Here is a 22,053-nt window from a genome sequence, read left to right as displayed (position 1 = left end):
TCTCTCTCTGAATTCACTATTCTTTCATGTCAAAATGAGTCTTCAGGTCATGTGAATGTGAAGAGACTTCCTCATGTTCACACTGAAATTACTGAACTGAAGTTGCTTTTATTTATGACAGCCAGCCCAAATGTTTCCAATTTTCTGCCAAGCATCTGGACACATTTCACATAGGCAGAGAACTGGGTAATTTAATGTTTTTTTCCATCTACAAGCTTTGCAATTATTTCTAATCAGCATTTTAACAGAACGAGCCCAGACAAAATAGCAGGGGAGTTCTTTCGCAAACACCTTGATTTTAAATGTCAGATTTTATAATTTCAAGTAGTGAAAATTAGGTCAGTCTCTGCATAACGATAAAAAGCATATTTGCCAAGTGTCACTGCCAGCTCCCAGCATTCATGAGTTCTGTGCTGTCACACTTTCCGTTATAATGTCATTAGGGAGCTGGATGTGAGGGGTGGTTATAAATTATGGCAATCATCTCTGAGATTAATCCATCTGTATTTCTGGAAGTGGTAATTTTTTAGGGAAAAAAAAATTGCATGTGCAGTTTCTCATTTGCTGAGATTTTCAGTACAGAAGGTAGAGTATGATGCAAAATATAGAACTATATCCTCTGGGCACATTATGTAAAATCTTCTTTTTATGAGTAAATGTTTCCTGGAAGAATATGAAGTGGGCTATAGAACGAGAAGCAGGGGAGGAGAGTAAAAGGAGAATTTGGCGAAATGGATCTTGATAAGAGAAGGAGCCATAGTTGATTTTGTTAGCGCTAGCATGGCACTCATCGTCATAGTACTGTTTTGATAACAGATGGGATTTTGCTAATCAGAAAGTGTCTGCCCGAGCCCTTATTAGATTATTTATCCATCCATTTTCGAACCGCTTCTTCCAATCCAGGGTCGCAGGGGAGCAAGGCTAGGCTGGGTACACCCGGGATGGGATGCCAGTCCATCGCAGGGCACACACAGACAAACACACACACACACACTCATCAGGGCCAGTTTTCCTAGAAACCAATGAACCTACCAGTATGTCTTGGAGTGTGGGAGGAAACCGGAGCACCCAGAGGCTACCCACACAAAGACGGGGCGAGCATGCAAACTCCACACAGACAGCACCCCAGGTCTGGATTTCAACCCAGGGTCCCTGCGCTGTGAGGCGGCAACGCTAACCACTGCGGCACTGCGGCACCCCCTCATTAGATGATGAATTATTAAGTTGCGCCAGGGAACAAAGTGGAAAATTATATCTGTCATCCCTCACTGCCCTTGTTTTTACAAGCTTTGACATGTTGCTCAGGGAAAATCTCGAAAACTCCAGCACAGCATTCGTACACTTATATCACAAATCTCGACAAGAACACGCTTAATGATGTGTCGAAAGCCATCGCAGATTCGGCGCTGCACATTCCAGTCCAGGAAAAACTAATTGATGGCATTTAGGAAGGGAAATGTAGAAACGTTTCCCTGGTCTCTAAGAAATAATTCCCTCATGTGGCCGTGGTTCTTATTTCTTTTCTTTGTCATCCCAATTATTTCTCCCGCACTCTGCGTTATAAATTATTCCAATTTCTTCTTTCAACAGCTCTCATAACCGAGGGCACAACCCGCAGCTGCAGAACAAATGACTTCACTTGGGGAACAAATTGCAGGTTTGCTCCTCTCTGAAAGATCATCGAGTATTTAAAATTTGACTAGAGTTTGTTTTTCTCCGCGTGCCAGGGCTGTGCCTGTCGGCAGCTCTGATGGCACACAGCTGTCCTGCTGTCGCGGACCACGCTCGTGGTCATACCTGACATTCGCTCTTGCTCCATCTATACCGCGGTTCAATTCATCCGCCCATCCCTTTTCCAACCGCCGCTTCCGATTCAGGGTTCGTGGGCGAGCCGGACTCTGACCTGGCGCGAGGCTGGGAACAGCACAGACACAAACGTGCACACACTCCCACCGGGGCCAGTTTTCCCAGAAGCAAATTAACCTGCCAGCATGTCTTTGGACTGTGGGAATAAACTGGAGCACCCAGAGGAAACCTACATGAACACGGGGAGAACATACAAACTCCACACAGACAGCACCCCAGGTCCGGAGTGGAACCAGCAGCCCCAGCTCTGCCAGGCAGCAGTGCCAACTACTGTGCCACTTTATTATTATTCCCTGGGAGACATTTGTTTTATGGCACAGGCCTATACAAGAAAAGGACAAGGACAGACAAACTTTACAGACAAAGAAGCCAATGCAATAGTGTTACAGGAGATACCAGAGTTACTTGACATTGTTGGAGAGGGATATTACAACGGGGAGGAGAGATTCCCTGGATCTCCTACTTCACCTGGGGACACAGTGGGGTCTCCCAGATGGGAGAAGCGCAAACTGGCAATGGAGGGACTGAGACACACATTCCATAATGCTCCTTGCCTTCTTTACAACCCCCTGCTTGTAGAGGATATATACATCGATATTAGTTACCTCAATTATTCTGCTGCTCGTCCTCACTTTTTTTCCAAACCTACAATTAATGGGACTCATGTTGCCAAACCAACAAGTGAGCCAGTATGTTGAGACGCTTTCAGCAAACGACACGCAGATGTGTTAAAACAGAAAAATGTCACCCTATTTAACTCTCTGACGGTTCACTAAAGGCGTGACTCACCCATCGCCTATCCTTCTGCACAGTAACGCCTCGAAGCACTGAGGACCAGCCAGAACCTTCTGTTATATATATATACTGTATGGTGTTTTAGTTTTGTATTTTAATTCTGTGATTTGCTTGGGTCTCTCAAGAAGCATAACTGAAGTTATGAACTCTGCCGTGAGGAGATGTTCCATGTGCTTTGATATCTCCTGAAAGGTCATCGTCTGTAAAGGGGCTGAACTGCTGAATCAGCTGGAGTCCTCAGACTAGTTTTTTCTCGAGTGTGTCCCTCAGGCAAGGTGTTACACTCCCTTAGTTTAGTTACCGAATATCAGTGATGCCAGAGTTGCGTTCGAGTCTACCTAAACTGAAGCGAGAACCATATGTTTTTTATTTGCATTTGAATTTGTTTGCAGTGGCCTTGCGTGTGATAGATTTCAAACTGATTCTAGCAGAAGCCTTAGGCTCCCTCTTGGGCTCTGACAGTCCCTGTCATTAGGTTCTCTCTTTTCACATACAGCCATGACTTTCGAGTGTTCAAAACATTCTTATTACATCTGAATGAGGCGATCTACTCCTATTACCAAATTCTCATATCCTATGCCTGTATAGATTCTGCAATACTCAAGTTTCTAATGGTATCAGTTCTTGAGCTGTGGGTCATTTTTCATAGAATCATCAGTTCCTCCATCATCTCCACGGGCTTGTTGGGCTTCCCTGAGGAATAAGTATTTAAGAGTTGGCTTTCTTTGCTGCTTCTGTCCTTTCAATGCTATGCCAAATTCTACCCTTCCTGCATCTTCTCTTTGGGGATTTTTTACCTCTTCTCTCCCCCGCCCTTTCTATCATGTTAAACTAACGCCACCCTAGTCACTACAATAACACAGTGCCAGTTATGTAATAATTACACAGTACTCCTTTCCTGTTCTTGAACCTGGGTCACGCTGCTCATACGTTCTTTTGCAAAAACATGCTGTAACAGAGCAGAAGGCTGCTGATCTTGGGTCAGACCACTAGGGGGTGGTATATAAGCATGTGCATTACATGTGAGGTTTTTTTGAGAAGTCAGCATCATCTGGAGATCGTAGGTAAAATCTAGACATATCAGCTCATAAAGTCCCTCTGTCTTCTGTATTAGAAACAGATATGAATTTAGGTTCAGGCCTACTGTGAAGCAGGGTATTTTTCCTACGTGTGTAATAAATTATACAGTGGTAGGCCATCAGACCCTACAAATAGACCCTTCAATCAATAAGCCACTAGCAACCAAACGAACTAGAGGACTGAATGCCTCTCTCTCATGCATAAACTTTCCTATGCTCTAATGAAAAATGGGAAACATTTTTATTCTTTAACCCTGGGGTTAATTCAAATGGGGAATCCCTGAGTGCAAAGAGACAAGAGCTCCGAGACTGGCCGGCTCAGAAGGCTACTGAAATAAATTACGGCGCAACCCAGCTCCCTGGCTTGGAGTTTTAAATTCATTGCAATATTGCAAAGTTATTCCGGCAGGTTCCCCCGAAATAAGGATAGAATCAAACTGAAGCTTACAGCACTCTAATGAAAAATAAAGGGTAAGAAATAAATTGAAGAGTTTGAGAGAAATGAAAAATGACCATGAAGTATTCAAAGTATTCTTTTTCTTGATCAAAGGGTACAGCATCTTCTGATGCTCATAAAGTCCTTTTGTGAACATTGCTGCTTTATAAGGCACTGGATGTGATCTCAGTAAGCCAGTTCCGCTTCTGTTTTAAATACCCTGTACCTTTAGTTTTAAAAAAATAAATAACTGTTCAGATATCCATCGATTTTCTAACCGTTTTATCCAGTACGGGGAATGCGAGGGAGCCGGGGCCTATCCAAGGATGCAATGGGCACAAGGCGGGATACACACTGGATACCCGCCCATCGCAGGGCGGACACACAGACACGCTCACACCAGGACCAGTTTTCCCACAAGCCTCTACCAGTATGTCTTTGCACTGTGGGAGGAAACCGCAGCACCCAAAGGAAACCAACACCACCACAGGGGGGAAATACAAACTCCACGGAGATAATACCCCTGGTCCAGAATTCAACCCCGGGCCTCAGCGCTGTCAACGCTAACTGCTGTGCCCCTGCGCCACCCACATCTCCTGGCTTCATCCTGGTGATCTGACCTTCATACAACCCTCCCTTGACTCTGTTTCTCACTCAATCTGTTGTGTAGTGGGGCTGCTGAACCAGAATGGTGGCTGGATATCAGCCTTGAAGGGGCCCTTCTATTGTAAGCATAGAATTGCTTGTGGTATAATATATAGACAATTATTGCAATAGTTATCAATGTTGACAGAAGTATCTCCAAAGAGCTGGCCTTCAAGCTGTAACCTCTGCTGTAAGGACTCGGAGCAAATTGTGCCTTTATTATGCATGGATTTATGCGTCTTAGTCTTTGCTGAATAATGATGAATAATGTACATAGCTATCAAGGGTGCTGAGCCTCACCACAAGACAATTTCAATTTTGTGGCTATTATTTGTTGCACTGCTCCTACCTTTGCAATTTCATTTATTAAAGTAAACTCTAATTTTTCCAACACCAAACAAATAAAAAGAGTATGTTTTCAAATGCACAACATAAGATTAATCATATTTTTATACATGAAGTCAAATACAAATCCATGTACATCTGAGCCAGGGGTAAGGCTGTGTCACAGGAGCGCCACCTTGTGGCAACATAAAAATGTGCTAACTGAAGGATATTGTGACTTGTAAAATTGCACAGTGAATATTGACTGAGAATACAACTGTCCTGTCCTGATTTGCAGCTCTGACAATGGATGTTGATTGAATGTACAGCAGATCCCACTTTAGAAACGCCTGCACGAAGTTTACCCTCAGGAAATTTCATCACAGAGATGGTATAATGGTACTTTTCCTTTTGCTGTGATCTTACACGATGGTCTTTGTGGTTTCTTGTGTTTCTTACATTTATCCACTGTGCCGATAACCTGTAATTCAATCATTGTCACCGTCAGGCAGCGTAATCTCTGCAAGAATTAGATAATAATCTTAGGGACTGCGATTAACTAAATATACTGGAAACTAAATATAATGAGTTTACTGGCACAAATCAATCTGTTGATGAAAATCATGGACTAATAATGGATGAAAGGACATCAAAAGGTGTGACAGTATCAGCCTGGTGTGCTGGACTCCGGCAGAAGTAACTCATCTTGAAAAACGTGTAATTTATCCCCGAACCACACTCAGAAATTAACAGACCGACACTTCAAATCACAAAATAACAGAAAATGAAAGGTTGTGTTTGACATCGGTGAATGGGAGCTCCCTCTGTTCAAAATCAGGGAACAAGAAAATATGCTGTAATTTATGATTTCACATTCATCTGCACTAGTATTCCCCTAGAAAAAGGCGGACATGTAGATTTCTATGTAGATTTCTGAACAAACAAAGAAATAACCAATGGAACGCTTCCTGCTAATCAACTGAAAATTGGGGATTTAATACAGACTGTTGATCTGTCCCCCCAGAAAATGAATGAACGAATCAATGATCAAAACATCGAATATGTTTAAAAATCTGTAAATGTTAACTGTGTTTTGCACATTCTTTGGTTTTGCATTTCGTTTGACAAGAAAACAAACACTGGTGAAATAGCAGTTCTGCTAGCAGATACAGTTTATATACAGTCCAGTCTTCAAATGACTCAGCAGCAGCACAGAACACTGAAATATTCAAATGGCTGTGAAGTTAATTTAAAAATCGTGGATGTTTAAGGACACAAGATAACGACGAACAATAAAAGGGTTATTTGGTCCATACTGTGCCTTTGATCGTTTAGTAGTGAAAGAAATTTCAAAATTCATCCAGCCAAGTTCCTAAAAGTCCCCAGAGTTTGGGATTCAAGCATGTGACTGGGAAGCTTGTTCCGGACACCCAAAACTCGCATTTCCTGTTTTTTGACCTAAATTAATTTTCATTTAAAATTAGTTTAAAATTCTGACCCTGTGCCTTTGATTCACTAGTGAGTGTGAGTGTGTCTCCTGTGTTAACCCTATCTATACCCCTTATATACAGTACTGGAATCAAATCTCCTCTCAGTCTCCCTTGTTCTACACTAGAGATTTACCTCCCTTAACATGCTGGTGTATGGCAATCTCCTGAAACAAAAATCATTCTTGCTTCTCTCCTTTGAACTCTGTCGCAGGCAAACACAACCGAACACAATATTCTAAAGCAGGCCTTCCTAGGGCTTCGTGAAGCTTGAGCATTATACCTCCGGATTGAAATGCCACACAATGTACAGTACTCCATGCACAGTATACACGAGCATTCTGCATGCTTTTTTACTGCTTACCCACAGGCTTTTGATGAGAATATCCACAACAAAAGAAGATCAGTCTAAATCTAAATGTGATGTTGAGTAGTTTCAGTTTCAGGTTTGATTAGATCCTAACAAATGCGATAGATGGAACATGTAGAGAGTATTTGACAAGGCTCGTTTAGATGAGGGAATGACAGAGGATAAACAGCAACCCCCCCCCCCCCCCAACTCTCTCCACTGCCAGGAATGAGCTAGGGAGCTGCTGAAAGAGTGTGGGTGGGGAGATGCGAGAGAGATACGCGAAAGGAAATCCTGGGTTCGAGACTTATATACGCAGGCTATTAAAAATAGCTTTACATCACAGACACCTACCCATACATATCCATTTCACACCACTCCTGCTGGAATCCACACAGCACATACAGTATAACACATGAATATTAAAATTAAAAGAACTGACTTCACACCCCCTCCCGAAACAATGCAACAGCCTGTTTGGTTGGCGTTTGTTTACTGCCTTGCACCTGATTCTCGTGGATCTCCTTAATTAACAGCGTGGGAAAACGGCGTGCAAGCGTCTGGGCCTGCAGCTGAGTTCCGCCTCGTGTCGGAGCTGTCGGGGACAGCAGGCACTCCTGTCACACGCAGGTGAGACCTGTGACAGGGGGGAGTCAGCAGGCTGGGAGGAGAGCGAGGCAGAAAGAGGGGAGCCCAGAGACCCAGGGCTGCGGTTTAGAGCAATAAGGTTTTTGGCATAATAAATGTCAATTTATCCATTTATTTCAGTTTTACCGTAACCAACAAAAAGCAGTTTAAGGGGAAAAATACAGTATTGTAGAGCAAACAGCTCCTTACGCATGGGGTAGGTTTAGCTTGCAAAAACGTTTTCAAATATATCTGATGATAAATCCATCCAGCCACTTTCTAACTACTATCCTATTCAGGGACACGGGGGAGACAAACACTCACACACTCACACCGGGACCAATTTACCCAGAAGCCAATTAACCTACCGGCACGTGTTTTGACTGTGGGAGGACACCGGAGCACTCTGATGAAACCCTGACGAGCATGGGGAGAACATACAAACTCCACACAGAATTGAGCACTCCAGGAACTGAGCCCAGGGTCCCCGTGCTGTGAGGCAGCAATGTGAACGACTCAGCCGCTGTACTGCTCACTATTTCAAAAACTTTTTGTTTTACCTGTACTGGAAGAATACCAAACAAAAGGGTCTCTGAATATTTTGGAAGGCAAATTCAAGTAGAAAGTAATATAAGATGTAGTGAACAGAATGTTGTGAATTGGTTATTTGTACACACAGCTGATTAGCACCACAGACAGACAACTTCAGGGAAGTGAAACATGAACCCCATCCAGATTTCCTATAGCTGATACAATCTATTACCATCCCAACACATTCTACAGGTAGGGTTAGGGTTATCATACCAACATGTGCTCTACAGTGGCAGGGTTAGGGTTATCATACCAACATGTGCTCTACAGTGGCAGGGTTAGGGTTATCATACCAACATGTGCTCAACAGTGGCAGGGTTAGGGTTATCATACCAACATGTGCTCTACAGTGGCAGGGTTAGGGTTATCATACCAACATGTGCTCTACAGTGGCAGGGTTAGGGTTATCATACCAACATGTGCTCTACAGTGGCAGGGTTAGGGTTATCATACCAACATGTGCTCTACAGTGGCAGGGTTAGGGTTATCATACAAACATGTGCTCTACAGTGGCAGGGTTAGGGTTATCATACCAACATGTGCTCTACAGTGGCAGGGTTAGGGTTATCATACCAACATGTGCTCTACAGTGGCAGGGTTAGGGTTATCATACCAACATGTGCTCAACAGTGGCAGGGTTAGGGTTATCATACCAACATGTGCTCTACAGTGGCAGGGTTAGGGTTATCATACCAACATGTGCTCAACAGTGGCAGGGTTAGGGTTATCATACCAACATGTGCTCTACAGTGGCAGGGTTAGGGTTATCATACCAACATGTGCTCAACAGTGGCAGGGTTAGGGTTATCATACCAACATGTGCTCTACAGTGGCAGGGTTAGGGTTATCATACCAACATGTGCTCAACAGAAGTAGAGTTAATGTTATTATGACAACATGTGCTCTACAGAGGTAAGGTTACGGTTATCATGCCAACATGTTGCTGTCCTTCGTAACTAGTTACAATCAGAGCCTTGTGCTGTAAAAATGCATTCCCTCCCAGGAATGAACTGATCCTGTGCACTTTCCTCTTTCCTGCCTTTTCACCCCCCAAGTCAAGGACTGAGAGACCCCAGCGCTCTCTCTTTCACCCGGGATTTTATGAAGAACAGCACCTGTGTTTCTCTCTCCTCTCTTCTACTCCCCTCCTCTCTCCCTCCATGCCCCCGCTGTGAATACTAGGGCAATAAACCTTCCCCAGGAGCCAGGACAACAGCCTCCTCGAATCCTTGCTTCCTCAACCTGCATTAAAAACCTCATTCATCACAGTATTACTATTGAACCCATGCAGCCTCTCCAGCATCATTTGACTAATGTTGCCATCCATATAAAGAAATAGTCATCCTCCTTATCAGAATTAATGCAAAATAAGTATTACACAGATTTCAGAATCACAAATGCCAATCTTAGCTAAAATCGCAATTAAATCCAAAGAAAAATAGAACAACACAGTCCTATAAGGCATTTCTCTCTATACAAACTGTGGTTTAGCGCACTGCTGGTTTTGCACCACTGCCTCTTTTTTGTCTTTCTCGTTACAGAAACTACTTTCTCCGCAGAAATCTCCTCCATCAGCAAGGACATAACTGTAATGTACAGTGGTAAAGAAAACACGCCTCTCACACACCCAGTGTTGATTGTGTATCAGAGTGGTGGTTCTAAAAATGTATTTGAGAATATTTTCAAGATTGGCTTCAAAACCTCCCAGCAGTGTGAACAGTGCTGAATCAGGAACAAAATTAGCAGACTATAGCTCTGGACACAAAGATACTGTACATGTAGGCAATATTAAACAAAGGGGAAAAGACCGACATTAGTCATCTACCTAAACTTGCAGAATCTACAGGGCGAATAATCTGAAACAGGGCTGCGAAAATAAAAAGTAATGAACTGTTACATAAGGACAGTCAGTACGAGTACCTGAGCCAGAGATGTAATTATATTAAAAAATAGGGTCTTAGGGCAGTAAATCAATGAAACATGCCACGTGCAACGAGTTTAAAAGTGATACAGGTCCAGGTCTAAATAAATTCATGATTTGTTTGTGATTTACTTTTTCTTCTGTTGATATCCAAATGTACAGTCCCTTACAGCTGGGAGCATGACAATGTCTAATGATGAGTGGTAGATAAGCGTAGATAATGGGTTATTCAAAGTACTTTTTCTAGGCAATGAAAAATGTTCACGCTTAGGAATGCAACCCTGAATTCTAATTAACGGGTAATGGGAATCACTTTTCAGGATTGCATCCAGTTTTTGTAAAGAAATACCTGGAACAATTAAGAAACCTTTCAATGTGATTTTTGTGCATTGCACGTATATTGAATAGACACAAATGTATTTCCAGATTGTAAGCTAGTTCTAGCTAGTGTCTGCTTTTGGTGTCATTAAGTAATTGTATGTTTCTTGTTCCTGGTCTTGTCTCTGTGTTGCTGTTAAGCATATTTGACATTCTATAATTGTATTATTTGACTAAATATTCAGTGGGGATGTTTCATTTGGTCCCAGGAAGAACAGAATGCAACATCTCCAGTGTTATGACAGCCAAGTAGATGCTCTGAATTTACATTCTGGAGGAGACTTGCTTTTCTGTTGCATTGTACTCAGAATATGGGTCAAAGGGCCTCCTGATATTTGCAAGCTTACTTAGATTTAAAGAACAAAGCAACAAAATGCATTTGTAAGTATAATACACAACTTCGTGTACGTTCTGAGATTTGGACACAAGCTACACTGGAGAAGATGACACTACTGAATCCTTGCAGCAGAAGCTGCACCAGATTTTGGAAGCAATTAGTTACTAGCAGGAAAACAAGCAAAACAGTCAGATACTCTTGCTCTCTTTTAAAACATTGCTTGAGGTACTGTATGTTCCACGGACACCCCAAATAAAATAGAATGGAATCAGACAATATGTAGGGTTTGAATTGGATGAATATAATCTGCATCTTAACCTCAGAGTTGCAGAATCTGTCCTTCGTACTCTGCTAAAGACTCCAAACAGTGGGGGACAAGACTTCTTGTCTGCAGCTCCATGGTTGTGCACCTCCAACACCTCACTACTCAATTAGAAACTAGCTTTAATCGTACTAGAACATTTACCGCGATATCCAGTGTGACATCTGGTTTTACTAAATCGATTTTTCTTTCACTTTTTGCTTCTACTGTGCATTTTGTGCAATGTTGTGTGGAACTTTGAGTTTCTTGAAAGCACCTATCCACCCATCTATGTTCTAACCTCTTATTCCAATTCAGAATTCAGAATTAATGGGTTAACAGGAGCCTATCCCAGCAAGCAATGGGCGCAAGGCAGGGTACACCACAGACGTGATCCCAATCCATCACAGGGCACACACAGACACATAAACACACACTCACACCAGGACCAGTATTCCCAGAATCCCCAAAATCTACTAGTATGTCTCTGGAGTGTGGGAGGAAGCCAGATCACCCAGAGGAAACTCACACAAACATAGGGAGAACATGCAAACTCCACACAGACAGCACCCCAGGTCCAGAACTGAACCCAGGGGCTTGGAGCTGTGAGGTAGGAATGCTAACCACTCTGCCACTGTGCCACTTAAAAGCACATATAGTTAAAATAATTTTATTACAATTTTTAGTAATATTGTAATATCACTACTAATCATTTTATGCATCTTATTGAATACCATTCTTCAGATCAGCTTTGCAGTGCAGCTGGAGCTTCTCACCTTGGCCTTGTGTTGCCTCAGGCTGTGGAGGGACAAACATGAGATTAAGTGCCTTCAACGTCTCATCTGCTCAGTGATCGGCACTGAGCTGGAAACGGTGACGCTCCAGGTCTGCACTGGCCGTATGTGCACATGAGTGTGCGACAGAGCTGGCACTCACAATCGACTCCTGGCTCCCAGGAGGGACAGTCGCACTTAGATACCCACTGTGTTTGCCCTGCAGTGTGACAGACTCCAGGCTGAAGCTTTCATCGCTGCTTTTCAATGAGCTCGGCTGGTCACAACCTGGGGAAATGCTGATGCAGTCAGCTCGGTGCCATAAGAGTGACAACTCAGTACGTGAAGCAAAGAGTGTGAAGCAAAAAACCTTCTCCACTACATTTTTTGTCATTTTTTTGTCATTTAGAAAACATCACAATACTGCAGCGCAAAATAAGCTCTCACTGCAGAACAGTCCATGAGGCTGATCTTCAGTCTAAGTGCAGATTATTATCCAGGTAGCAGGAATGCCTTTGAGAAACATAAAATGGGATTTATTATATTTGGGATACAATCTCTTGTCACACATAGACGGATTACAGGAACTGAATTTCCGGAATCTTGTACAGAGCAGACTATAGGGAAACTTAATTCTGTACAAGACCTCAAAATCCTGACTGTGCTGACAAAGGGAACCCAGTACAATAGGACTGTAGTTAACTGTTGAGGAAAGTGGAAACTTGCAGGTTTAAAAACAGCTGGCTCTTCTGTACACAGAGCATGGCAGGAGTGTGGAACAATTTGCCCTGCTATATAGTTAAATCTGATGTCCCGTGATGCTTCTTCTCAAGGGGGGATGAGATCCGAATAGAAATAAAACGCTTCAAAACAGAAAATTCAGCCAACGGCCTTCCTTTCACCTGTAATCTTCGTGGTCATGCGAAAAAGAAAAAGAAAAACAGATCTAGATGCACAGTAAGGGGTCTTGACCGATGCGATTCACTCTCCACTCTTCCATTTTCTCCCAGTGCAGGGTCACGGGGGAGCCAGTGCATATGTCTCCAAGCACCGGGTGCAAGGCTGGGTTCATGCTGGACAGGACTCCAGTTCACTGCAGAAGCCCACACACCTCTGGCCAATTTTCCCAGAAGCCAATTAATCTACCAGTACGTTTTGGACAGTGAGACGGACACCTAGAGGAAACCCACATGAACACAGCAAGCTAAACACTCCTGCTGGGATCTGGAATTGAACCTAGGGCTCCAGCACTGTGAAGCAGCAGTGCTAACCACTGCACCGACGTGCCACACCTCACAGCACCCTAGTAGAACTCAATTAGTATACTACTGTTAATTCACCCAGCTATAAAAAACACGTTCACAGATGGGAAAGAAAACCTGGACTCTCTGGAAAAAGAAATCCTCAGACCGAAATGCACATCTTAATAAACGCAGGGTCTTTCGGTGCGTAAAGGAGAAGACTTTTTGACCACACGATGATAGTGATGCAATTCAAACCAAACAAATTATGTGCCAGTGCAAAAATTAGAGCACAGGAGCTACATCTTGACGCAAAGGGTGGCAAATTACTGTCCCACTGCAGTCATGACATCAACCAGCTACTGACAAGCCAGGGCAAGAACTAGCTGTAACACTTCACATACTGTCTTATCATGTAAAACCCCTCTTCCAATGTTTCAGGCGATTTAAATTCCGACCGCTTCCCACCACAAGCCAGACAATATCAGATTTAGTTATTCATCTCGGCCATTGCAGCCAGAACGCCTTTCTTTCTATTTTGAGGTTGTCGAAGATGAAACAATGTGATTAAAAAAATACTTGACGCAGGTACTGGGACAGTATCTCTTATCAGACGACTGTCTAATCAGCTGTCTAATTTCAGCCAGCGGCTTTCATTTGTTCTCACTGATGAAGGGCTTCAGCCCATGAAGTTAATAACTGCCTGAATTAACATTCGCTTATTGGCGTCATGTATGTGGAAGCCGGGTTTCATCTGCCTTGCTGGGGCAGACTTCAAACAAATCCGATAAATTATTTACAGCCCTTCTGCAGCACAGCTATGCAGTCTGGCACAGAACAATTACTCTTCCTCTGCCATCCGGCAGAGAAAGCAGCGAGAAGCAGAGGAACTGGGCTTGCAGTAATGAGCCCCATTGAGGCTGTTGGCTACTACTTCTGCAGAAACATGACACAAGTCACCCTGAAGGAGCCTTGTCCTGAAATCGGAGAGCTGAAGACATGCATCTCATGCAAAAGCGCATCCTAATGGTTCCTGCTCTCCGCAGGTTGGCAGTGATGAGAATGAAAGGATTTTGGTCATTTTCTGTCATTTGTAAAATTCTGGGAGATTATGTCATTCCTTTGAATTCAGTTGTGCCACACAATAGTAATAATAATGATAATAACAAACAACTGTATTTTATATAACGCCTTTAAAGGTGGCTTCTCGAAGTGTTTTACAGAATGACGGCAACAATAAATAAAAAGAATGCACAAGATAAAACACAAAAACAATACACAGAGGAGACTGTGGATGGTGGTACTAAGTATAGTAGGAGCAGAGGGGTAAAGAACAGAATCAGTTAAGTAAAGGCTCTTTTGAAGAAGAGGGTTTTGAGTCTGGATTTGAAGGTGTTTAGAGAAGGTGACTCTCTGATACTCTTGGGCAGAGAGTTCCAGAGCTTGGGGGCATCACAGGAGAAGGCCCTGTCACCCATACAATGTAGATGGGCTTGGGGGACAGTTAGGAGAGCAGAATGAGAGGAGTGAAGGTTGTGAGGTGGGGAGTAGAGCGATAATAGTTCAGACAGGTACTGAGGCGCCCAGCCATGCAGAGCCTTATAGGTGAGCAGGAGGATTTTAAAGTCCACATGGAATTTGACAGGAAGCCAGGGCAAGGACTCCAGGACAGGAGTAATGTGATCACTTGCACTAGACCTGGTTCTGGGTTCTGGCTGCCGAATTTTGGACATACTGCAGTTTTTTCAATGTGGATTTCGAAACCCCAGCGAGTAGAGCATTACAGTAGTCAATTCGGGTGAAGACAATTGTGTTGTTTAGCTTTTTAGCCACAGTTAGCGATAACATAGGATGTAGTCTAGCGATATTTCTGAGGTGAAAAAAAGACCAAACCAAACAACACAACAACAATAATATGCTAGACAACAAAAATGAAAACACAGACAACCTGTAATCGCCTTGAGGACAGAACATAGAAAAGACAGAAACGAGAATCTAACATCAGAAAATCAGGGAGTGTGGCCAGTTTGGAAATTTATGATGAAGTTATAATTAGAGGAGGAAAGAGATTCCTTTCATGACGGTAAAAGGTGCGTCTGCGAGTCTGTATGAAATTCAGCAGGAAGCCGGGGCAGAAATTTCAAGATGGGAGCTAAATGACACAGAGCTCTTGCTGGTGACCCTTGAAATTGAAGGGACTGGAGTTTTTATACGGTGTTCTTTCACAACGTGGCAAGTCAGGCATTGTGATAATCTTCCCTGGACAAACGTGTTTACCAGTTTCTCTGTAGTGACACTAAATGGCCAGCTTGTAAATGAGCAGCTGCTGGACATGCGGCTACACTGGGGTCAAATATGTGCCGAAACTCAGCTTACAGGCTGTCCACTACTGTGCTTAGAAAATGTTACTTTCACAGCTGATGCAGATGTCCTAATAATATGAGCTCATTTTTATCAAGTACGTTTCACGTCTGCTAAATTGGAATTTGTGGTCTCACTTCCTTTCAAGGGAAAGGTATAGTCATAAAACAAGCCTATTGTGCAACCTTTGATTTTCAACCAGATCTATCTTTTACTATTCAGAAAGCGAGACGTCTCCAGCTGATGCTGCCTGTAAATGGACCTTCCTTGAACTTGATAATGACCCCTGGTGACAATTACCAATAAGTGTGGCCTATTCTTCAATTCTCTTTTTTAATAATCACCAACAGAAGTGGATGACAAGGTCAGTCTGATTTGTACTTTCTTTTCCTGTTTTATTGTCGCTGTTGTTGTTCAGTTCTTTCCATGCCATACGAAGATATACTGTGCAAACTTGATTTTGATAAGTAACAAAACAGCAACAGTAAAAATAAACTGTTGTCTTTTGGGCTTTTCCCATGACAAGTAGGGTGGAGATATTGCCAGATCGCTCTTTGCTTCCACAATGGGTAAAGCACAGCTTAAACTGCCATTACAGAGTGGGTCAGCTGGAAACAAACTTTGACATGACAGGTGTGATTAATGGAACATATCAGCGCAGCCTCTGGAAGGGACAAGATGAAAGAGTGGGGATGTATTATGAGCCACAAAGCGTGGCTGAATCACATCTAAAGCAGCTCCAGTTAACTCTTCAAGGAAATGCGAATCTCTTTATGGTGTTTAAAATGGACATTTTTTTCATTAAATAAAGGTATCATTGTATATTGGGCTGACTGACAGGTTTGCCCCTTTTTATCTTGATAAACTTGTTAAACAGACAACATGGCCATGAATCCCGGACCCTAACTGTGCACTCGATCTAGAAATTAAAGATCACCGCAAGAAGCAGGGATAGGCATACGCTTGGAGGAACCAAGGAAACAAGGTGGGGTACAACCTGGATGGGATGCCAGTCCATCACAGGGCAACAACATGGCACATGGCAACATTATCAAGACACCCAAATGGCAATGAGCCGGACACTCATTAGACACTCATCACAGCAGATTCTCATTTGGTCAAGCAAATGTGGAACTGGATCCCAAGTAACCAAAATAAGTAAAGAAGAACATCTTAGCAGGACATTAGCAGGAGCCTGATGGATGAGGATAGTCAAAGATGTTTGTAGAGAATTAAACACTGGGGTTGCTCAAGACTAAAACACATGAAGCAAAACTAACACAGCTAGTCAGAGGTATCGATATCCCTAAGTATACAGCAGAGGTTGACAGTAACAATGTCATTTTATCTGTATTTTAATGGGCATAAATAAAGTAAACACTCAGATATTTGGGCATGGAAAAGACATTTTAGGCCACATCTACAGTATATGACCTCTATCTGCAGGCTACAAACAAACTTTCAAGTCATGTCATACATAAACTCAACCTACATTAATAATCCATCCATTCTCTAACAGCTTCATCCAATACACAGTTGTAGGGGAGCCAGAGCTTATCCCAGCAAGCAAATGGCGCAAGGAAGGGTACGCTTTGGATGGGACGCCAGTCCATTTCAGTGCACACACAGACACAAAACACAGACGTGCACACGCTCACACCTGGGCCAATTTACAGAAGCCCGTTAAACTACCAGTATGTCATTGAACTTTGGGAGGAAACCGACATGAGCACGGGGAGAACATACAAACTCCACACAGACAGCACCCCAGGTCTGGAACTGATCTCAGGTCCCAAGCGCTTCAAGACAGCAATGCTAACCACGGTGCTGCTGTGCAATCTAAAAAACAGTTATTTTTGCTATTAAAAATTGATCTAATTAAAAAGCAACAAGGTTAATTACTAGTAAGGTTGTTCATTAATTCATTCTTTTTTTGCCAGTATACCGTGTACCTTAAGGCTCTGCCTCTGGCTAAAGGTTTAAAAATTCTTCACTCTAGATTGACGTTTCTAGCCTCCATTAATCTGCTTCAATCTGATGCCGCCATTTGATTAAGAGGTAAACATGAAGTTTGATCATTGGTCAGCACTTTTAATATTTTACAACGCCTGAGAGCAAGCTAGGCTTGCTCGAAGGCATGTATTTCTTACAGTTCACTGGAGGCCACTGACTCCTCACACAGGAGCTGGTCTTGAGGAAGATTGAATCAGCCCACTGAATCAAGTAAACAACATACAGTCGTGTGTTCATCAGATTTCTACAATGTTATCAGCCTTCAGGACAAACCTGTGTCTGTTAACGTGCCCCTGCTTTCATTTCCTGAATTTGCAAAACACAGTAAGCCACTGGAATTGTGTCATGTTTAAACTACATTTAAATTATACAAGTGTTTTTTGGTATGAAGAGAGAGTCTGTTGCTTGTACTGTAGGACCAGTTCATTATTTTATGGGCTTTTCTTCTCTAATGCACATTTAATGCATTGGATCGCAGTTAGTTTACATTATTATCTAAACCAGCATTGCACCTTTAAGTCAATGTCTGTCGCTCCTAGTGGAGGATGTTTGTCTTCTCTGACTATGAAAGGATGACTGAGCCCAGCAGCAGTGCAGGATCTACACCCTCTCTGAAATGTTGACAAGTTGTAGGTGTTGGGACGTGTACTGTGCAGTCTGGTCATGGTGAGATCTCTTCACCTTCTCATTTGGTTATCAAACTGTTGTGATTCCATCCATCCTTTTGCCAACTGCTTTACCCTACTTTTCCAACTGTTTTTTTTCAGGGTTGCAGGAGTGCCAGAGTCTGTCCTGGCAAGCAACGGGCACAGGGCCGGAGACTCTGAACAGGACGCCGGCCAATTGCAGGACGGACACACAGACATAGACACAAACGTGCACACACTCACACCAGCGCCAGTTTTCACAGAGGCCTGTTAACCTGCCAGTACGTCATTGAACTCTGGGTGGAAACCAGAGCACCCAGAGGAAACCGACATGAACACGGGGAGAGCATACAAACTCCACACAGACAGCACCCCGGGCCCGGAATTGAACCCGGGGGACCAGTCCTGCGAGATAACAAATCATCCATCCATTTTCTAAATGCTTCATCCGCTCAGGGTCTCTGGGGAGCTGGTGTGTATCACAGCAAGAAACAGGCACATGGTAGGATACACCCAGGAAGGGACGCCAGTCCATCGCAGCGCTGTTGTTATTTTAATGAATAATTCCTTGACATTTCTTTACTGAGGCCTTTATCTGCAGTGACCTATATTTGCACTGACATTTACTTTTATGCAGCTGGGTATTTCACTAGAGCGATTCAGCTGAAACACCTTGTTCCAGGTGTGCAAGGGCCCAGTCAGTTTAATCTTCAAGGACTTGCCTGAGCAAGGAAACACATGCAGGCAGAGAACTCAGCCCTGCAAGCCAGACAGCATTTCCTACAGAAAGGCATTTTGTAAAGTTTCTGATATTGCCTCAGCCAGCGATGATAACTGCGTTTGAAATCACGGTCTCCTTTTGATGATCAATGGGACGCTAGCCTGCATGTGAAATGAAGACAGCCAATTGTAGAGCAGGACCCAAGAAGATCAAACCTGTGAGCATACAGAGACCTCTGCTTTCCTCTCCTCATCTAACCCACCCTCACGTCCACACCCCAGGTGCCCAGTGATGTGGCCCAGCTACTGTTCTATGCCAAAGGCCGAAGAGAGCAGAGCCAGGAGGCACAGAGTTTCCCAGCTTCCTGGACATTGCAACAGGTAGGAGGAAAAGAAATGCACAGTTCTTTTCCCACCTTTACTTTTTTCTTTTTTGTTTTGCACAGAAATAAAAATCGAAATATGCTATCACCAAAAGCTACGATCTGCCACAGGTATAACCAAATACATAACCCAAACAGGCACAAAAAATAATAGAGTTTTTAATTAAAAGCCAGAAAACAAAAAAAAACATAACAGTTATCTTATAACTTTCTTGATGAAAAAATGACAGTAACAAGCATTACCTAGGAGTATTATCCCATAATATGTGGAGTTTATAATTAAATTATACTTTATAAATAAACCATCCTGTTTCAAGGACAGGTTCCGAAATACTCATGGCACAAAAATTGATGATGATGATGACTGACCTACATTACGATCAGTATTACTACCTGCTGCTCAGCACAATCACAGCGAACTGACTGTCAGTTATCCTGGACCTGTCGTCAGTAGGTGACAGAAGCATGCAATACCGGTTACAACCACTAGAGGTAGCCTGGGAAGCTTGGAACTGGCCTTCAGGCATTGCTGCTTTTCTGATCATTGTGTGTAATTAGTCAGCTTTCAACTGCTTGTCGTTTATCGATCCTAATTAGCATTTCATGCCTTGCTGAAGCAAGTCATGGAAGATTCTAGAAGAACTGTGCATGTGTTTGTTGAGACAGCAGGACCCCCATTTGAATGCTCTTTCTTCCATTCTGGTGGTCTGCCCAGAACTTTGAACTGTTCTCAGACCTGGGTTGCAACCGAGAATTTCTTTTTTTTTTATCACGTGAACAGTTTCTTTCCTCCTTCTGTTACGATACACATCCAAAGACACACTGAAAAGTTAATCGCCGGCTGGGAAAACAAGCCCTGGTGTGGGTGTGTGTGTGTCAGTATCTGCCCTGTAAGGCACCCCTCTGTGTGCCCGTTGCTTGCTGGGATAGGCTCCGGCTCCCCTATGACCCCCAACTGGATCAAGCAGGTAGAAAATGGATGGGTGGTTTCTGAGCTGCAGGAACAGATTCGGGTGCTTACTCTATGTACATTCTCCTATTTTCTCCAAGAGGAACAGTGATCCAGAGATTTAAAATCCTATGGGATATGAGATGGGGCAACTCATGGAACATTTTCACATTCACTGCATAGCCAGGGCAACAACTGGAAACTAAAAGGGAATTAATTTAGGGTGAGGAAATCCATAGTTACACAAAGAGTTGTGGGTGATAGGAACTTGTTGGGCTGAGGCTCAAACTTTGGGCTCTTATAAGAAACAGATATTTTAGATTCCCTTAGCTACTAAACTGCACAACAAACAAGATGGGCCAATCGGCCCACTCTTAGCTGCTGTCTTTGCAATGTTCAGAAGTAGAACTATGGATAGTGTAGACAATGTGTGTCATGTACAGTGTGTCTGTGTCAGCATGTGGTTAAAATCTTCAGTAGCCCCTGGGCATCGAGACAGCACATCCGATGACTCTCAACAAGTCTCTGTGTTAATTACATATCTCATCCAAACAGGGTTCTACGCTATTTGCAAACATCTACAATCTCTAATCCACATTTATGTGTTTTATCAGCATCAGAGAATGGCTGCTCTTACACTAGGTTTGCACTGCAACAACAGTTTGCTGTTGCTACTCATTCTAATCTGCAGGGAACATGTCATTTAAAAAAATAACCACTGGAATCTATTTCTAAACACTGGGGCAGGAATTGTCTGGCCACATTTGGCCAGACATGACCCTTATCCACAGCGTGTGTCTGTGTTTTGTCCAGTCATGATGCTGTGTTGCCAGATGAAGGCCTGCAGGATATGCTATCTGCCCAGAGGCCTCGTCTGCCAATGATATTAACCCCCATCCACAGCAATTGTGTGCTGTTGCCTGGCAACAGCCTGGCTCTATAGAAATGGATCAATGTCTTTGAAACAGCAGTGGGGCTGTCTACAACTCTTTCTTGCAGCACTTTAGCAATATTTCAGCCTCACCTCCCCCTCAATTTCTCTCTTGCCATTTTCCCCCCTTTCTCAGCAGAGTGCAGCAAGCACCGTACTCCATTCAGAAACAGCACACTGACTGAATTGAGAAAGAGGCCTAGCTGCTCGGGGATGGGTGGAGCCTACTGTGCAAAAGAGAAAAAGGGCAAAAAACAGGGAAATCTCCCTCAGAAATTAACTGTCTGTAGAAAAAGTGAAATTGCATTGTCAACTGCTACTTATAGATATCTGTTAAATCAGTGGGATAAGTTATAGGATAAATGTGAATGTGGCCCCCTGTCAGGGAAGAGGAACAGTACCAGCCTCAGAGGTGGTTTGCTCTGCTTGCCAAGTATATAAATCAGTTGAACATGTTATTCAGGAAGACCTCCAAACGTCCAGACACTGTGAGACCAGGGCCGGCACAGAGCTCATCACTTTTCCCTTGGAAAGTTATTCAGGGACAAAGGAGGAACACACACTGATGTATAAGAGCCTTTGCGAGCTGAAAAATATGCACATATTCATTAACTTCAACAAAGCACGCATTACGCAGCTTTTCAGAAATGTAGTATTCACTCATGTTTTAGAAATGTGTATGGCGTAAAAGTGGATTGGTGTTTTTTTTTCTGGGGAGTTTAAAATACTTAGTGGGACTTGATTTAAGATCACAGGCAGATCATGGAAGAACCACAAACTATTTATGCTGCTTGAAAGCACAACTCTTTTTGAATTGAGATGTGCTAGTTAAGAGAAGGACTTGAAATAACATATTCCGAACCCCCTGCTATTTGGGACAGCCGTAATACATAGTAACT

At 43.1% G+C, this 22,053-nt stretch overlaps 1 protein-coding gene across 1 annotated transcript in view; it reads right to left on the bottom strand.

Annotated features, from left to right (window-relative positions):
* The window catches only part of nlgn2a (neuroligin 2a), a 131,948-nt gene that overhangs the window by 17,131 nt on the left and 92,764 nt on the right, over window positions 1-22,053 (bottom strand). The window contains exons 4-6 of the mRNA XM_088911167.1: window positions 13,996-14,086; window positions 11,913-11,934; window positions 7,488-7,598 (exon numbers count right to left, since the gene is read on the bottom strand). Coding sequence (XP_088767293.1) covers window positions 7,488-7,598; window positions 11,913-11,934; window positions 13,996-14,086 — 224 coding nt within the window. The remainder of the gene's footprint in view (window positions 1-7,487; window positions 7,599-11,912; window positions 11,935-13,995; window positions 14,087-22,053) is intronic.

Source organism: Atractosteus spatula, chromosome 3, assembly GCF_055471065.1.
Source record: "Atractosteus spatula isolate fAtrSpa1 chromosome 3, fAtrSpa1.hap1, whole genome shotgun sequence".
NCBI lineage: Eukaryota > Metazoa > Chordata > Actinopteri > Semionotiformes > Lepisosteidae > Atractosteus > Atractosteus spatula.
This window is presented reverse-complemented; position numbering and strand designations above follow the sequence as displayed.